At 43.6% G+C, this 12,822-nt stretch overlaps 1 protein-coding gene across 1 annotated transcript in view; it reads left to right on the top strand.

Annotated features, from left to right (window-relative positions):
• The window catches only part of TLL1 (tolloid-like 1), a 124,874-nt gene extending 123,664 nt beyond the window's left edge, over nt 1–1,210 (top strand). Inside the window, exon 21 of the mRNA XM_012656996.1 lies at nt 1,076–1,210. Within this exon, the coding sequence (XP_012512450.1) occupies nt 1,076–1,210 (135 nt within the window). The remainder of the gene's footprint in view (nt 1–1,075) is intronic.
• The last annotated feature ends 11,612 nt before the right edge of the window (nt 1,211–12,822 follow it).

Here is a 12,822-nt window from a genome sequence, read left to right as displayed (position 1 = left end):
ATTAATGCATCAGCAACATATAACACCTCGCTCCTCCCTCTCCACTTCTCCACCCCTAATTAACTGGTCTGATAACTCAGGTGAATCAGGTGAAATTCAGTAGTTATAATCCGCTTCCACATTCTAACATTTATTGTGCAGTGAATATTTAAATACGTATTAATCTAAAATCAATATATGTAAACACATACTCTCAACAATTTTGTCACCTTCCCAAATTGAAGCATAAAGGGAAAAATACGCACACCGTTCTAGTTTCCGTTCCCTTCTCAGCACGTGTGTTTGGCGGGAGCGGCAGGGTCCTCATGGGTCGTGTTTGGCGGGAGCGGCAGGGTCCCCGCGGGCCGTGGGCTCAGGCAGCGTTGCGGGACTGTCGTCCCATCACAGAAGGTCACATGCAGGCGCAAGTGCCAGGTGCAAAGGTCACCGCGAGAAATCAGAGAAGAAAACTTAAGGTTTTCTCGATGCTTTTCCCAGGACTCATTGCGTTAATATTGAGTTGTCTTCTGAACACGTAATTTGTTCTGAAGACATTATTCTCAGTTTCCCAAATGTCCACTGGTATCTGTTGCTTAAATAATACCACTGGACTCCTGCCCAGATAGCAACTGAGGTCAAACAAAAACGCTTCTTGGTGCTGAGATTCTTAAAACAAGAAATAATGGAAATTTGGATTCTGGAAGAGGCTCTGCCTCAGAGCAGCTTCTGAAACAAATTTACTGTCTTTTTACCCTCTTTGAACCTCACTCCACTTATTTGTAAATCTAGAGAACTTGGCTTCAGGGTGAGGAGGAAACACCAAGTTCTTAGCGAGGAAAGTGCCAGCTCTTGGAAACAGACCGGTGTGTGTTCGAGGCCCGGCGACATCACAGACTAGCCGTGCGATCGCTAGCGTGTCACTTTCTTCTCTGATCTCATTTTCTCACCTGTAAAAGGAAGAAGTCAATTATATCTACTGTTCAAGGTTGTCAGGAGGATTAAGTTACATTCCAGAGAAAAATATTCCCAAACATGCATTGCATTGAAGAAAAAGTGATTCATTCTGATGTTTGTTTACTTTTTTTTTTTCCTCCAGCCACCAGAAGAGATCTATTCCATTGGGGATGCAGTTTTAATTCATTTTCACACTGACGACACGATTAACAAGAAGGGATTTCATATAAGATACAAGAGCATAAGCTATCCAGATACCACGCATACCAAAAAATAACACCAACACCTCTGTCGGAACGTGACGCGATGTGTGTGATGCAGAGAAGACTGATTTTTTTTAAACTGAAGGGATTGGCACAAACGTTTGTGTGATGAGTTTGGACACAAGACGATTGTAAGGCCAGAATTATCTGTCACTAAAGGAGGAGTTTGCAGCCAACCCTGGTCAGCGTCGCAGGGACATGCGGGCGCCCTGCTCGATGGCGTCGATGGACCCGGTGAGAGGGCGCCGTACGCTTCCGGGAGACCCGGCGAGCTTTGGTTCGCAGCCCGGAACCGACGCCTCGCAACTCAGACAGCGCAGCGCCGGAGCTGGGATCCCGCAGAGTGATCTTTCCGGCAGTTTTTCCAGATCTGACCGTGTGTCTCCGGCGCAGCGTGAGCCAGACCCGGTGCGGGTGAAACGGGAGCCCTGGAGGGCGGTTTGTACTTGGACCGTGCGCGTGTGCATCTGGTGTTTGGAGACTGGAATAGTTCAGCTTCGTTATTTTCACTTGCAGCCTCCTTAACCTCTTGGAAGCACAAGCGGCCCTGACACCAGTCCTCTGTACTTGCTGTGACGAGTCTGAGGTGTCAGTAGTGTCTGTTTTCGCAGCTAAACTCCAGACATCGTTTATTTAAGTGCTGGGAAACGCCCGTGTAATCGGTGAGCTCGGTTCTTTCTGTGGAAGCGCCGTCTTTTCGCTCCGATCCAGGAAGCCCGTGACGACGTCTGAAACCGACGTGCATACTCCAGGGAGGTGTGGGCAGAATTCTCCGGAACGACTGCCCGGGGGCTCACACGCACGTTCCTGCTGCTATTACCCTGGTGTTTTCCTCTTGTTGATCTGTTATTAATGTTGATGTTGTCACAGTTAATGTATCTTTTAAAAACGAAATGAAGCGGAAGTGGGCCTTGTGAAAATTGAAAGATCTCTCTCTTTTTTTTCCCCGGAATTCAGTTTAAAAAAATGCAAAGTTGGAAAAAAAGATGTGTTTCTGAGAGACTTCCTACGGTGCTATTCCATACATATTTTTTTTAAACAAGTTTTTGACCTTCGAGCCAGCCACTTGTAGGCAGAGAATGTCTCCCTTGTCTGGCTGGCGGCGTTTGAAGACTGGAGACTCGCTACTGTGTCAAGAGCACGTCTGTCATTCCAGGGAAGCCCTGGTCCCGGAGCGACCACTCACCATGCCTTAGGATTCTTGCACGCGATCCAGCACCTCCTCCTGAGACACCCGTCGAGGTGTGGAGCGTGACGCCGCGTGTTAATGAACAGCCCGGTGCGGAAACCCATTCGCATGACTGAGACACCGGATATGAATACGGGGACCTAGTTTCGTTGTAGAAAATGTAAGTTCAGAATGGATTTTCTGCTTTCAAGGCTTGTGTACTTTCCATGTTAACGTGTGTCTGAGTGAGGGAAGCCGCAAGGGCTGGAAAACAGTGAGTGGTTGAAAAGCTGAAACTCTGTGCCGAGCTCTGCTAGAATCCTGTTTGAGACAGCACCTCTCCGGGGTTTCATGGACGAGCGGCGAGAACCTCTGCTATCATCAGTCCCGTCAAGAAGAGTTCTTTCCTGTAAAGACACCGTGTTGGTGTTTTTGGATGTCGATGCAGATTCTGTTACCTGGCCATGAACATTCCCCGTTTAACACAGTTGGGTCTAGTCTTCGTTTCTACAGAAGGAAACTACACAGACAGATGCAGCTCATTGGTTTCTTCTCTCGTGGTTGCTCTGAAAACATCTTTTCTCGCATATGAATTGTGAAATGTCAGTACATTTTTAAAACCGATGTCTGGATCTTGCCGAATGTTGCTTTGGCAATGCCTAACTGCTGCCTGCGACGTCGGTGAGCCTTTCCGTGAAGCTGATCTATTCCAGCACCTTCTTCCATGTTTTCACTAATCTCCGATTAGTTGAAACATGTCAGGAATGAGGCAGAGAGGAGAAGAAAGGCGTCGACACCTGTCGTGGTCTGTACCCCCCACCCCTGCGCCAGGCGTGCGCACCCGCCTTGTGTACCCTCCCTGCCACGCTTGGAGCTTGGCCGCGATGTTCTCGTTCTGTCCTTCAGGAACTGAGGCTCGAAGAAGTTATCTTGGCTTTCCCAGGGTCACAGAGTTGGACGTCGAAACCCAGTTTGTCCGACAGCAGAGTCTGTGCTTGTTCTATGAAGTGTAGTAGAATCCATCTTGGAGTGAATCGATAGTAGATTTTTTTATGATGAAACTTCTCCACGTAAAGTCAATTTTAGGGGTGACTTAACAGGAAAACCTTCAGGATGAACCTTTTTTTTCCAGGAACAGCATGAGAATTAGAATAACAATGATAGTTACCTTTAAAGGCCAGAATTAGTGCTAGAAATTAAAAAACAAACTATAGTTTGGAGTTCCTGTGGGCCCTTGTTAAAATACGTATGTTAAGTTATTTCTCCTGGTCTGGAGGACACACGTCACGCTCCACACTGAGAAGGGTCCCGGACGTCCCGACCGCCACCTGCTTGGGCCGCGGCGAGCGTGCTGCACGCCACGGAGGAGGCAGGGAAGGTATCGGGAGCACACAGAGGTGTCTTCGCCGTGAACGTGAACTTTTGTTGTATCTCGTGTCAGACATCAGTTCACTGCGTATTATTTTTGTATTAATACAACATTTGCCTTAAACGTGTTGTTAAATGAAAATGCAGCTTCGTCGTTGTTGTGTTAATATTTGTTAGCTACTGTTCCACTTCATTAAATTAAGTTTGTAAATTATTTTCAACCCCTGCATCCATGGATCGGTTGTCTTTTTGTTCGCCAAAGTTCTAACTCTGATCTTTCTCACTGACTGCACACAGAAAATAACTGTTCTCACTTGATTTTATTAAATTATTTTTAAAAATCAATTTTGAAAATCACTCTAGTTTATTAAAGAGACCCTGACTTAACGTCGCTGTGCCACGCAAGTGAAGGAAGCGGTGAGCAGCCGTGATTGTGTCTACAAAGCCCTGCAGTGCCCACCCGCATCGGCTGGACTTTGCTACCTGGAAGTAATTTTAGTTCATCACAGTGTCAGATTCAAATTCTGTTTAATGTTTTAAAATGTCATGATCTCTTTTGTTTGGTTTCTATCACTGCTGTATTTTTGACGGGAAGCTTCAAAGATCAAATTTCGTTCTGCAATATAGAAAAATCTCTAAACGCATCAAATGGCTAATTTTATTCTTTATAAGGTTAAAAGTTACTTTTTAAAAGAAACACTAAATCACATCTTTATTTAGATTTGGAAGAACTATAACCAGGCGTGACATTGAAAATAACTTACCTAATAGAGTTATCAAAATATTTGGTAACTTTTATTTAGTAACAGTGGGAATAAGACTGGCTTTTTGGAGAACCTTTGATGTCACTTGTTAAATCTGGCTTGGGAGGCAGAAAACAGAAAAAACATAATTACCTCCTAAAGACTTATAATTTGAATTGCAGTGATGCCTTCTATTTTACAAGAACAAACATGCAGTATTAACTTATCCAGGAAAAAGGTGGTCTGTGAATAAATGGAAGCTTTTTATGCTTCAGTGAGCGGTAATTGGTTTCCAGTGAATATTTAGCTTTTGGTCTTTTATGTTATTGTTACAAAATTTAGAAACCGTCATTAGCTCAGGAAACAAGTGGTGCAAAAGTTGGCCGCGATACATTGTGAAAGAGCATTATTAGTCTCCCAGCTTTCTTTAGATGTCTGCTTTTTTCCTGCCTAACTTTCAAACTGCCGACTTTCCCCCACCCCTGCGTGCTGAAGCCCAGTGTGGCTGACCCTGCGCCCGCGTTCCGGCCACGCCTCCCTGCGGCAGGACCACGCGGGGTGACTTCAAAGGGATTATTGGGCCCTGAGCACACCTCACTGTCACCTCCCGCTCATCCGGCATTTTAAGCAAAAAAACGAATACGATAAACATCAATTCTGACTTTAAAACACACGTAGGTGGAAATGTATTTGAAAGGCAGTTGAGAAGAGAAGAACTACGGAGCCAACGTGCAGCCTGGGGCAGGTGGACAGAAGGTCATGACGGCAGGTCTTGCCTTTCCTTTGCTGCCGGGGCGGAGGGGCGTGGGTAAATAATGAAATTACTGCGTAACGATGTAGTATTTCTATATGAATACAAGCCAATGGCTTCACCAGTCCCTCTGACCTTACCCTGTTCCGTCTGTATTGTCCTTATAGCTGGAAAATTCGGTCTACGGCATTTTACTTTCGCCCAGCTTACAAATTTTCAGTGCATACTTGCATCTGAAATCAATAACAGCAACTAAGATTCTTCAGACTGATTTACACGGGTTTGAACATGTGCTCCATGCTTCTGTGGGCTTCAGATGCGGTTCCCAATCCTCGTGTCCTGTTCGTGTGGATTTTTAAGAGCTGACCTAAATGGGTCTGGGGTGGATACCTTAGTTTGTGCTCAAGGATGGATTCGTGGACTGCAGCGATAATGTTACCACGAGGCCTCGGGTCCCAGGCCAAGGGCCATTTTCGCCTGACACGACTTCCCCGTCCTCCCGTCCTCCTCTGGAACTGTTCCTCCCACGTTCACGTGGCCGGGTCGGGTGGCTTCGTGGTCCAGGTCTGCCAAGGAAAGCACCAGCTGGCTATTTCGAAAACACCTCAGACTCACTGCGTCCAAAGTGACGTCAAGATCTTTCTCACTGCGATTCTCTTTGAATGCACCGTCTCCACGAACGACGCCGTCTCCCTGCCGGTTGTGTGGGCCCTGCCCTCCGCGCTGTGCGGAAATCCTTCCTCCTCGCGTTCCACAGCCAGTTCCGTGCCAAGTCCTGTCGATGTTACCTCCTGAAAGTCCCAGATCTGCCCACGTGTCCCGGCTCGACTACAGCTCACCGGGTGTGAGTCCCCATCACGCCTCCTGCCCTTCTGTGATTTCTCTCTATGTGCCGGTCACCCCGGCTCTTCGTGTGAATCGACTGATCGATCCCTCTCCCTGGAGGCCAGTGCTACGACTACCCGCATCTCACCTGCCTGACACCACGGCGCCAGCAGGCAGAGGGGCCGCCGTCCACACCTGACCCGTCGGGCTCCTGATACGGCACACGGTGTTATGGAACCCGATTTAGAGAAACAAATATGTTATTGGCCTCATAGTCTATGAAAAATGGATTGTGAATGTTTTAATCAAAGTTATCTTACGTTTTCAATTCAGTCTTATAAAATGGAAAGTAATTCTTTTTAATTTTGGAGTGCCTTAAATTATGACTCTGAATGAGGTAGAGACAATAACACTAAAGTCTTAGCTCACTAGAATTCTTTCTACAGGGAGTTATAGGGAATCTGATCCAGATGTTTTTCCCTTGTGTAATTGACATTTGCCTTAACACAAACAAGGAAGGAGTTTGGAGGGACTGGAGGAGCAAAGCGTTAACGTGTCCCTAGACTGAGCCTGTCGCGCGTCAGCTGTCCCCTTGAGCCTCAGGCAGGTGCGGCACCGCGGTCTGTTTGTGGCTGGATCCTCTGACAGGCACCGGAAATGCAGCTCTTCCTCCCTCTGACTCTGGAAGGATCCGTGTAGCTTGAGTTCCAGACGGACAGGAGGCAGAAGTGACGCCTTGTTTTGAGAGCTGAGGAGGCTGACCCGCTCCGCCTGCCACAGTCCCTCTCAGGTCGACTCGGAGACGGACTCCACGACAGTCTGCAGATCTATTTAGTCGTCTCCTTTGTTTAACGTAACTTCATTTTCCTGGGCAATGTTCTGTATTAGGATGTGATGGAAGAGATTAAAATCAAAATCTCCGTAGTTGGGTTGAAACCATACCCAGAGTTACAAAGCCTTGGAACCTGCCAAATGTCCTTGAGGAAACATTTTCTCTCCAGATAAGGGGTGTTTTGAAAAAAAATCAATGATGCGTACTCTCTGTCCTGGTATCGTATCTTAATCCATCACAGGGTGATGTTGCGCCAGCTGACCCTGAGTTTGCCATCCTTGAAAGCTCCTGGTTGGGAGGCTTTCTGTCAACAACTGTTGAAAATCCTGGCTGTGGCTTTTCCCTCAGCTACGAAGTCTGCTGAGTGAGCAGCAGCTCTCGGTGACGCCCTCCCTGGCAGTCGTGACAGCTCCCAGCACCTGCCCTCTGTTGAGTTGGTGTTTGTGGTCTCTCATACTTTCTAGCAGCATCTAAGTGACCAAAGCAGCCTCCAGTATTGTCTCGTAGAACTCAGAGGACCTGGTAAAAACTTGGCAAGCTCCCCAGTGCCATCCATTCAAAACTCTATGTACAACCGAAAGGACGTACTAACTCTGTGTCTCTCCAGGGTTGTGTTGTTGTTGACCCTGAACCATAACACAGACCCCAGACACGCTGCCTTCCAGTTCCTAATGAAGTTACCATATACATCTACAAAGTTACAGCTTGGTAGGAATTATCATGTACATCTACAAAGTTACAACTTGGTAAGAAGTTACCATATGTATCTACAAAGTTACAACTTGGCAGAAAGTTACCATATACATCTACAAAGTTACAACTTGGTGGGAATTATCATATACATCTACGAAGTTACAACTTGACAGAAAGTTACCATATACATCTACAAAGTTACAATTTGGTGGGAATTACCATATATATCTACAAAGTTACAACTTGGCAGAAAGTTACCATATATACCTACAAAGTTACAACTTGGCAGAAAGTTACCATATACATCTACAAAGTTACAATTTGGTGGGAATTACTGTATATATCTACAAAGTTACAACTTGGCAGAAAGTTACCATATACATCTACAAAGTTACAACTTGGTGGAAAGTTATCATATACATCTACAAAGTTACAGCTTGGCAGGAATAGGTTATAGGTAGGTCTAAGTTTGTCTTCAATTTTTTTCTTTTTTAGAGTTTTCTGTTTTCATTGCTAAGGGTCTTAACTTACATAAAGGTATTAGTTGATGATTTAGGGCATTTACGGGGGAGGTAGTTACAGGAAACGACCTCTCGTGCATCAGGCAGTTGTGATGATTGATGTAAGAACTTCCAATAATGTTTTCAACTTTGGAAAGAGAGGAGCTTATGCACATATAATTTCTCTTTTGTTTGCTGGTGGAAATGTGAATTTCATAGAGATAAGTGAAAAGGATTTATGCAAAGTGGGCTGCCCTTTTATATCGAAGTAGAGCTGGCTTTTTACAAACAAACGTTAGCTTCTGGGATGAATAAGAAAGGAGCACCGCAAATTGCAAGGGTCTCCTCCATCCCAGAAACAGGATGGATCTTTCACCGGGTGTAATGAGCAACAATCACCAACAGTAACCACGGAGCTTCAGTTCAGCTCTCCCTTTCTCTCCAGATGAATATAACCTAATGCTAAGCCCTCAAACTCTGTAGCCAGAGAAGACCAACAGTTCTCAGATAATCTAGAAATGGAACTTCATAAAATGTAAAGTTCTGCCGCATTTTATAAAAATCACTAGAGATTCTGAGCAGAGCCTTCCAAGTTATGCCGGAGCAATATAATATAACAAGAAATAATCTGACAAAATAGTATGCTGCCAAAATAGCAACCTACGAAACAAATGGGACCCCAAAGAGGAGAACAGCCCCGCCAAGCACTAAATCATTGAAATAGAAGAAAAGATGGAGATAATTGCAGTAAAGGCAGAGGGAAAATATAAAAAGATTAAAGCAAAAAGAGACCATTTTAGGGAAGTCAGGTGAGGTAATCTGACATAAAAAGAATAGTGTCTCTGGAATAGATAACCCACATAAATGCGGAAAATATTAAATGAAATGGTGCAGAAAAATTTCCTTGAAATGAAGAAATTATGAATCTGCAAGTTGAAAGGCCATATACTCAAATCTTATTTCGGTAAAGCTATGGAATTTTATAAGAATGAAAATGCAATTATTCAGGCATTCAATCTGAATAAAGCAAGAAATTTGAAAAAGGAAAAATCTGTTTGGTCTCAGACACCTCCCCAGTAACCATCAACGCTGTGAGAACAGAGCTGTGTCTGCAGAGGCCATCTAAGACCCCTTGTTCATGCTGCTCACACAGCTCCTGCGGCAGGCGTGGCCGGTCGTACGCGCTCAGCAAATACCGAATGAATGAATGGGTGTAAATTCTTGAGGAAAAGGTGGGTGGTTATCAACTATCATGGCAGTCAGCTTCTCAAATATAAAGGCACTTCCCAAAGTATGAAACAGCTCAGGAAGTGTATCCGCTACTCAGTATTGTGCTTCTGATGTAATAAACTGCACTTTTGCTTTGAAATCAGACATTTCATATTTAGTGATCTAAAATGTAAGCACCTTTTCCTGCAAAGGTGCTTGTATCAGGAACAATTTATCAGAATTGAATTTATTTTCTGAACTTATACCATTTTGTATGTTTAAGGGACCTCACGGATCATTCATCTGAGAGAGGATGAGGCCCTCCGTGTTCTGAGTGAATTTCCCAAGGTCCCCCTGCTCAGTCTAACGTTCTCCCATTCTGCTGTTTGAGCTCTTTGCTTTGTGGTTCTTCTAAATATTAAGGTACCACAGCATGTAGTGTTTCAATCATTTCAAAGTATTTTCAAATGAGACCATTTATTCGAATGTTTACTTTCACTATGAAAGCACAAAGGGCTTCGGTTCTCTAAACATCAGCTTCCCACTTTCTCCTCTGATCCTCGAGTATGCGTGTCGTAATTATTACTGCGGATCTACTGGACAAAACGCGGGGCTCATTCGAAGTCTTCTGGACACTCTGCCAAATTTCAGGACCAATCATTAAGGCCTTGTTTACACAGTCAATTTGCTGGAATCTGCCTCAATTTGGTGTCCACACTTTTTTTTTTTTTTTACTACTCATTTAAAATCCATAGTGGGTAGGAAAGGAAAGAAAAAAAGAGATATGTACTCTGTGTACAAAATTCTGCTTATTATTAATACCGTGGTAAGAACACTTCTGTAACAGTGGACTACTTTCCAAAATGTAAGCTTCTTGGCCCAGTCTGCATGCAAAGAGAAACAGCAGACAGAGATGCTGACAAGGAAAAATATGATTTTGCGGATGTTAGGCAAATGTATTATTTTAATCTTGGGAGAGTTTAAGGAAATTTTGCTCTAACTTTTATTAAATCTGAAGTTCATAAGATCTCTCATGTGAACAAGAGAAATCGAATCCACTGTTATTGACCACAATTGTTACATGTTAATTAGCCTTGAATAGATTTCAACATATTTATTTTTTTTAATAAGATAGTTCCTTAAACTTTAAGAAGTAACAAAACTTAACATCATACTTATCTCTGTATGTTCCAGGTCAGGGGAGGGTGACTTAATTCCTGTGGATTTCCATCAGGATAAAACTAATACAGACTTCGGGGGATGTGTGTGGTCCATCCCTTTTATAACCATTTAACAACATCTTGAAATTTAGGACTCACCGTTTCCACTCATACAGAACATGCCACCAGCTTACTTTTTCCCTGTTTTTCTGTCGGTAAACAACGGTTAATGCATAATCCAGTAAGAACAGTGATCACCAAACATGCCTCATCAGCATGGCCAAAGCAAAGCCCTACTGAGCACAGTAATTATTAGTCGTGTGAGTGAGACACGTCATTATTGCTGCATTCCATCTCGTTTGGTGAGATGTGAAAAGCAAATACAGAACAGCTTCAGTTGGACAAAAATAGACTAAGCAGCTAAAACAATGAAAAGTGCGTTACAATATTGATGTACTCAGTGTTGATCCCAGCTCCTGACTGACTTCGTATCACATCCTTAATTATCAATGTTTAACTCTTAATGAAAACAATGTTTTCAATCTTGCCTAGAGCTTGATGTTTGGGTACAAGCGTCGTAGAGTTAGACAATCTGCAATTTAATCCAGCCACCTCCACTACTTAAGTTTTGGTTTTCTTATTTGTAAGTAGGACGGATGACTGTATTAACGGCCTTTTCCCCTCTAAATATAGGAAGAATAAAATGAGAAAATGTGTGTAAAATCTGAAGCAAGGTATTTGGAACATACTAAAACTTCATTAAGCGTAAGTATTAGCATTCATATTAATAATTAAAACATCTATTTGAGTTAATTTCTGCCTTAGTTACTTATATATAATATAAGCCATATTTGCCACTAGCAGTTTTAGACAGTGGAATTAAACTTTTCTGTACAATCGATGCTGCTTCAACATTGCCTTGAGTGTCGAGTTGTAAACTTGCTTGTCCTTGTCTATTAGGGACAATTTTCGACTCTAAAAGTTGCCTGAGTGGTACCTTTTATTGTCGTATCCAGATATATTTTGGACACTGATTTTTGTTACTATCATTTTTTTTAAAAAGTGAAACAATTTTTCAGAATTATAGTGGAATCTGGCATTAGTTTCTTTGAGACTTTTTCTTTTAATTTTGTGACCACCAGTGTGTGAGCCGTAATCCAGTAGGATGAGTTCTTTAAAAATTTCATCCTCCGAAATGATTCCTCTAAAATGAGGCACAAACATTAAAAAAAAATCCCTCAAGGACTCAGTATGTCAAACAAATAGAGTATTATTTTGTAAATATGGCCCGTTATTTGGCAGGTCTCAAAGAAGCAGTGATGTCTTCACAAAACAAGTATCAGATGTGTTGACATTTTGGTTAAAGCGGTAGCTCTGATTCACTTTCTGTACAAGAACACCGAGGCTCAAAATTTCACTAGAAATTTGTTATTATTCAAATCAAACCAACACATCTCTTGGGAAACTAGTATTTTTAAAGACTTTGCAACACAGTACAAGGGATGGAAAGAAATTAAAGACACGAGGATTATGTTCAAGGAGCTTATGGAATGAGATGAAAATACCAAAAAGAAAAGAAAAACCTCATTGACCACATGCAACAGAAGGGGAAGAAACAACGGGCAGTGTGGGGTCGCCGGCACACGGGCAACGCCTGAGGCGAAGGGAAAGGAACATCTTTCCTGCCTTGCGGTCATGGGGCTTTGAGCGAGGTTTGGATTACGAGAAGAAGTTGAATATGTTCCTAGGTAGAAAAGAGGCGCTCCGAAGGCACGGAGCATCGTGATGCCGCGTGCTGAGGCCGGACCCTGGGCCGCTGCTCAGGAGAAGGCGGCGAAGAGAGCATCAGGGAGACGGGCAGCCGTGCGGCCGCAGGCTTCCCCGCGGCGGGCGGCGGCAGGCAGGGTGGACGGGGCGAGTCTGTCTCCCGGACTCTGCCTGGGAATGTGAGATTGGCCCAGACCTGCACAGCAGTTTAAATAAGTGCATGTGAAAATTAATCTTGTTCGGGGTTCAAAGTTTTAAAAAATTATTTTGGGATGGTTTCACGAAGTAGAATATATCATATATACACACATATATAGCTACTGTATTAGTGGGTGGGACAACGGGATACTTTCCATTAGAATACTTGAAATGTTATCGTTCCCATCTGTTAGCCGGCTTATAAATCTGTGTGAAAAGTTATTACACATACAGTTCAGCCTTGTGTGTGCCTGCGTTTTAAAAATGAGTTGGGTATAATTTTCTCCCCAGAGGTTAGAGACTGGCTTTGACCCAGCGCGGGGCCCGTTCTCTAACGTGCGGCTTTGCACACTGGCGGACTTCAACAGCAAGCAATTTACGGTTGCTTCAAATTTCCAAGCACTAAGTAAAT

The sequence above is a fragment of the Propithecus coquereli genome, unplaced genomic scaffold (genome assembly GCF_000956105.1).
Source record: "Propithecus coquereli isolate 6110/MARCELLA unplaced genomic scaffold, Pcoq_1.0 Scaffold53, whole genome shotgun sequence".
Classification (NCBI taxonomy): domain Eukaryota; kingdom Metazoa; phylum Chordata; class Mammalia; order Primates; family Indriidae; genus Propithecus; species Propithecus coquereli.
Note: the sequence above shows the minus strand (reverse complement) of the source record. Positions and strands in the feature narration are given on the sequence as shown.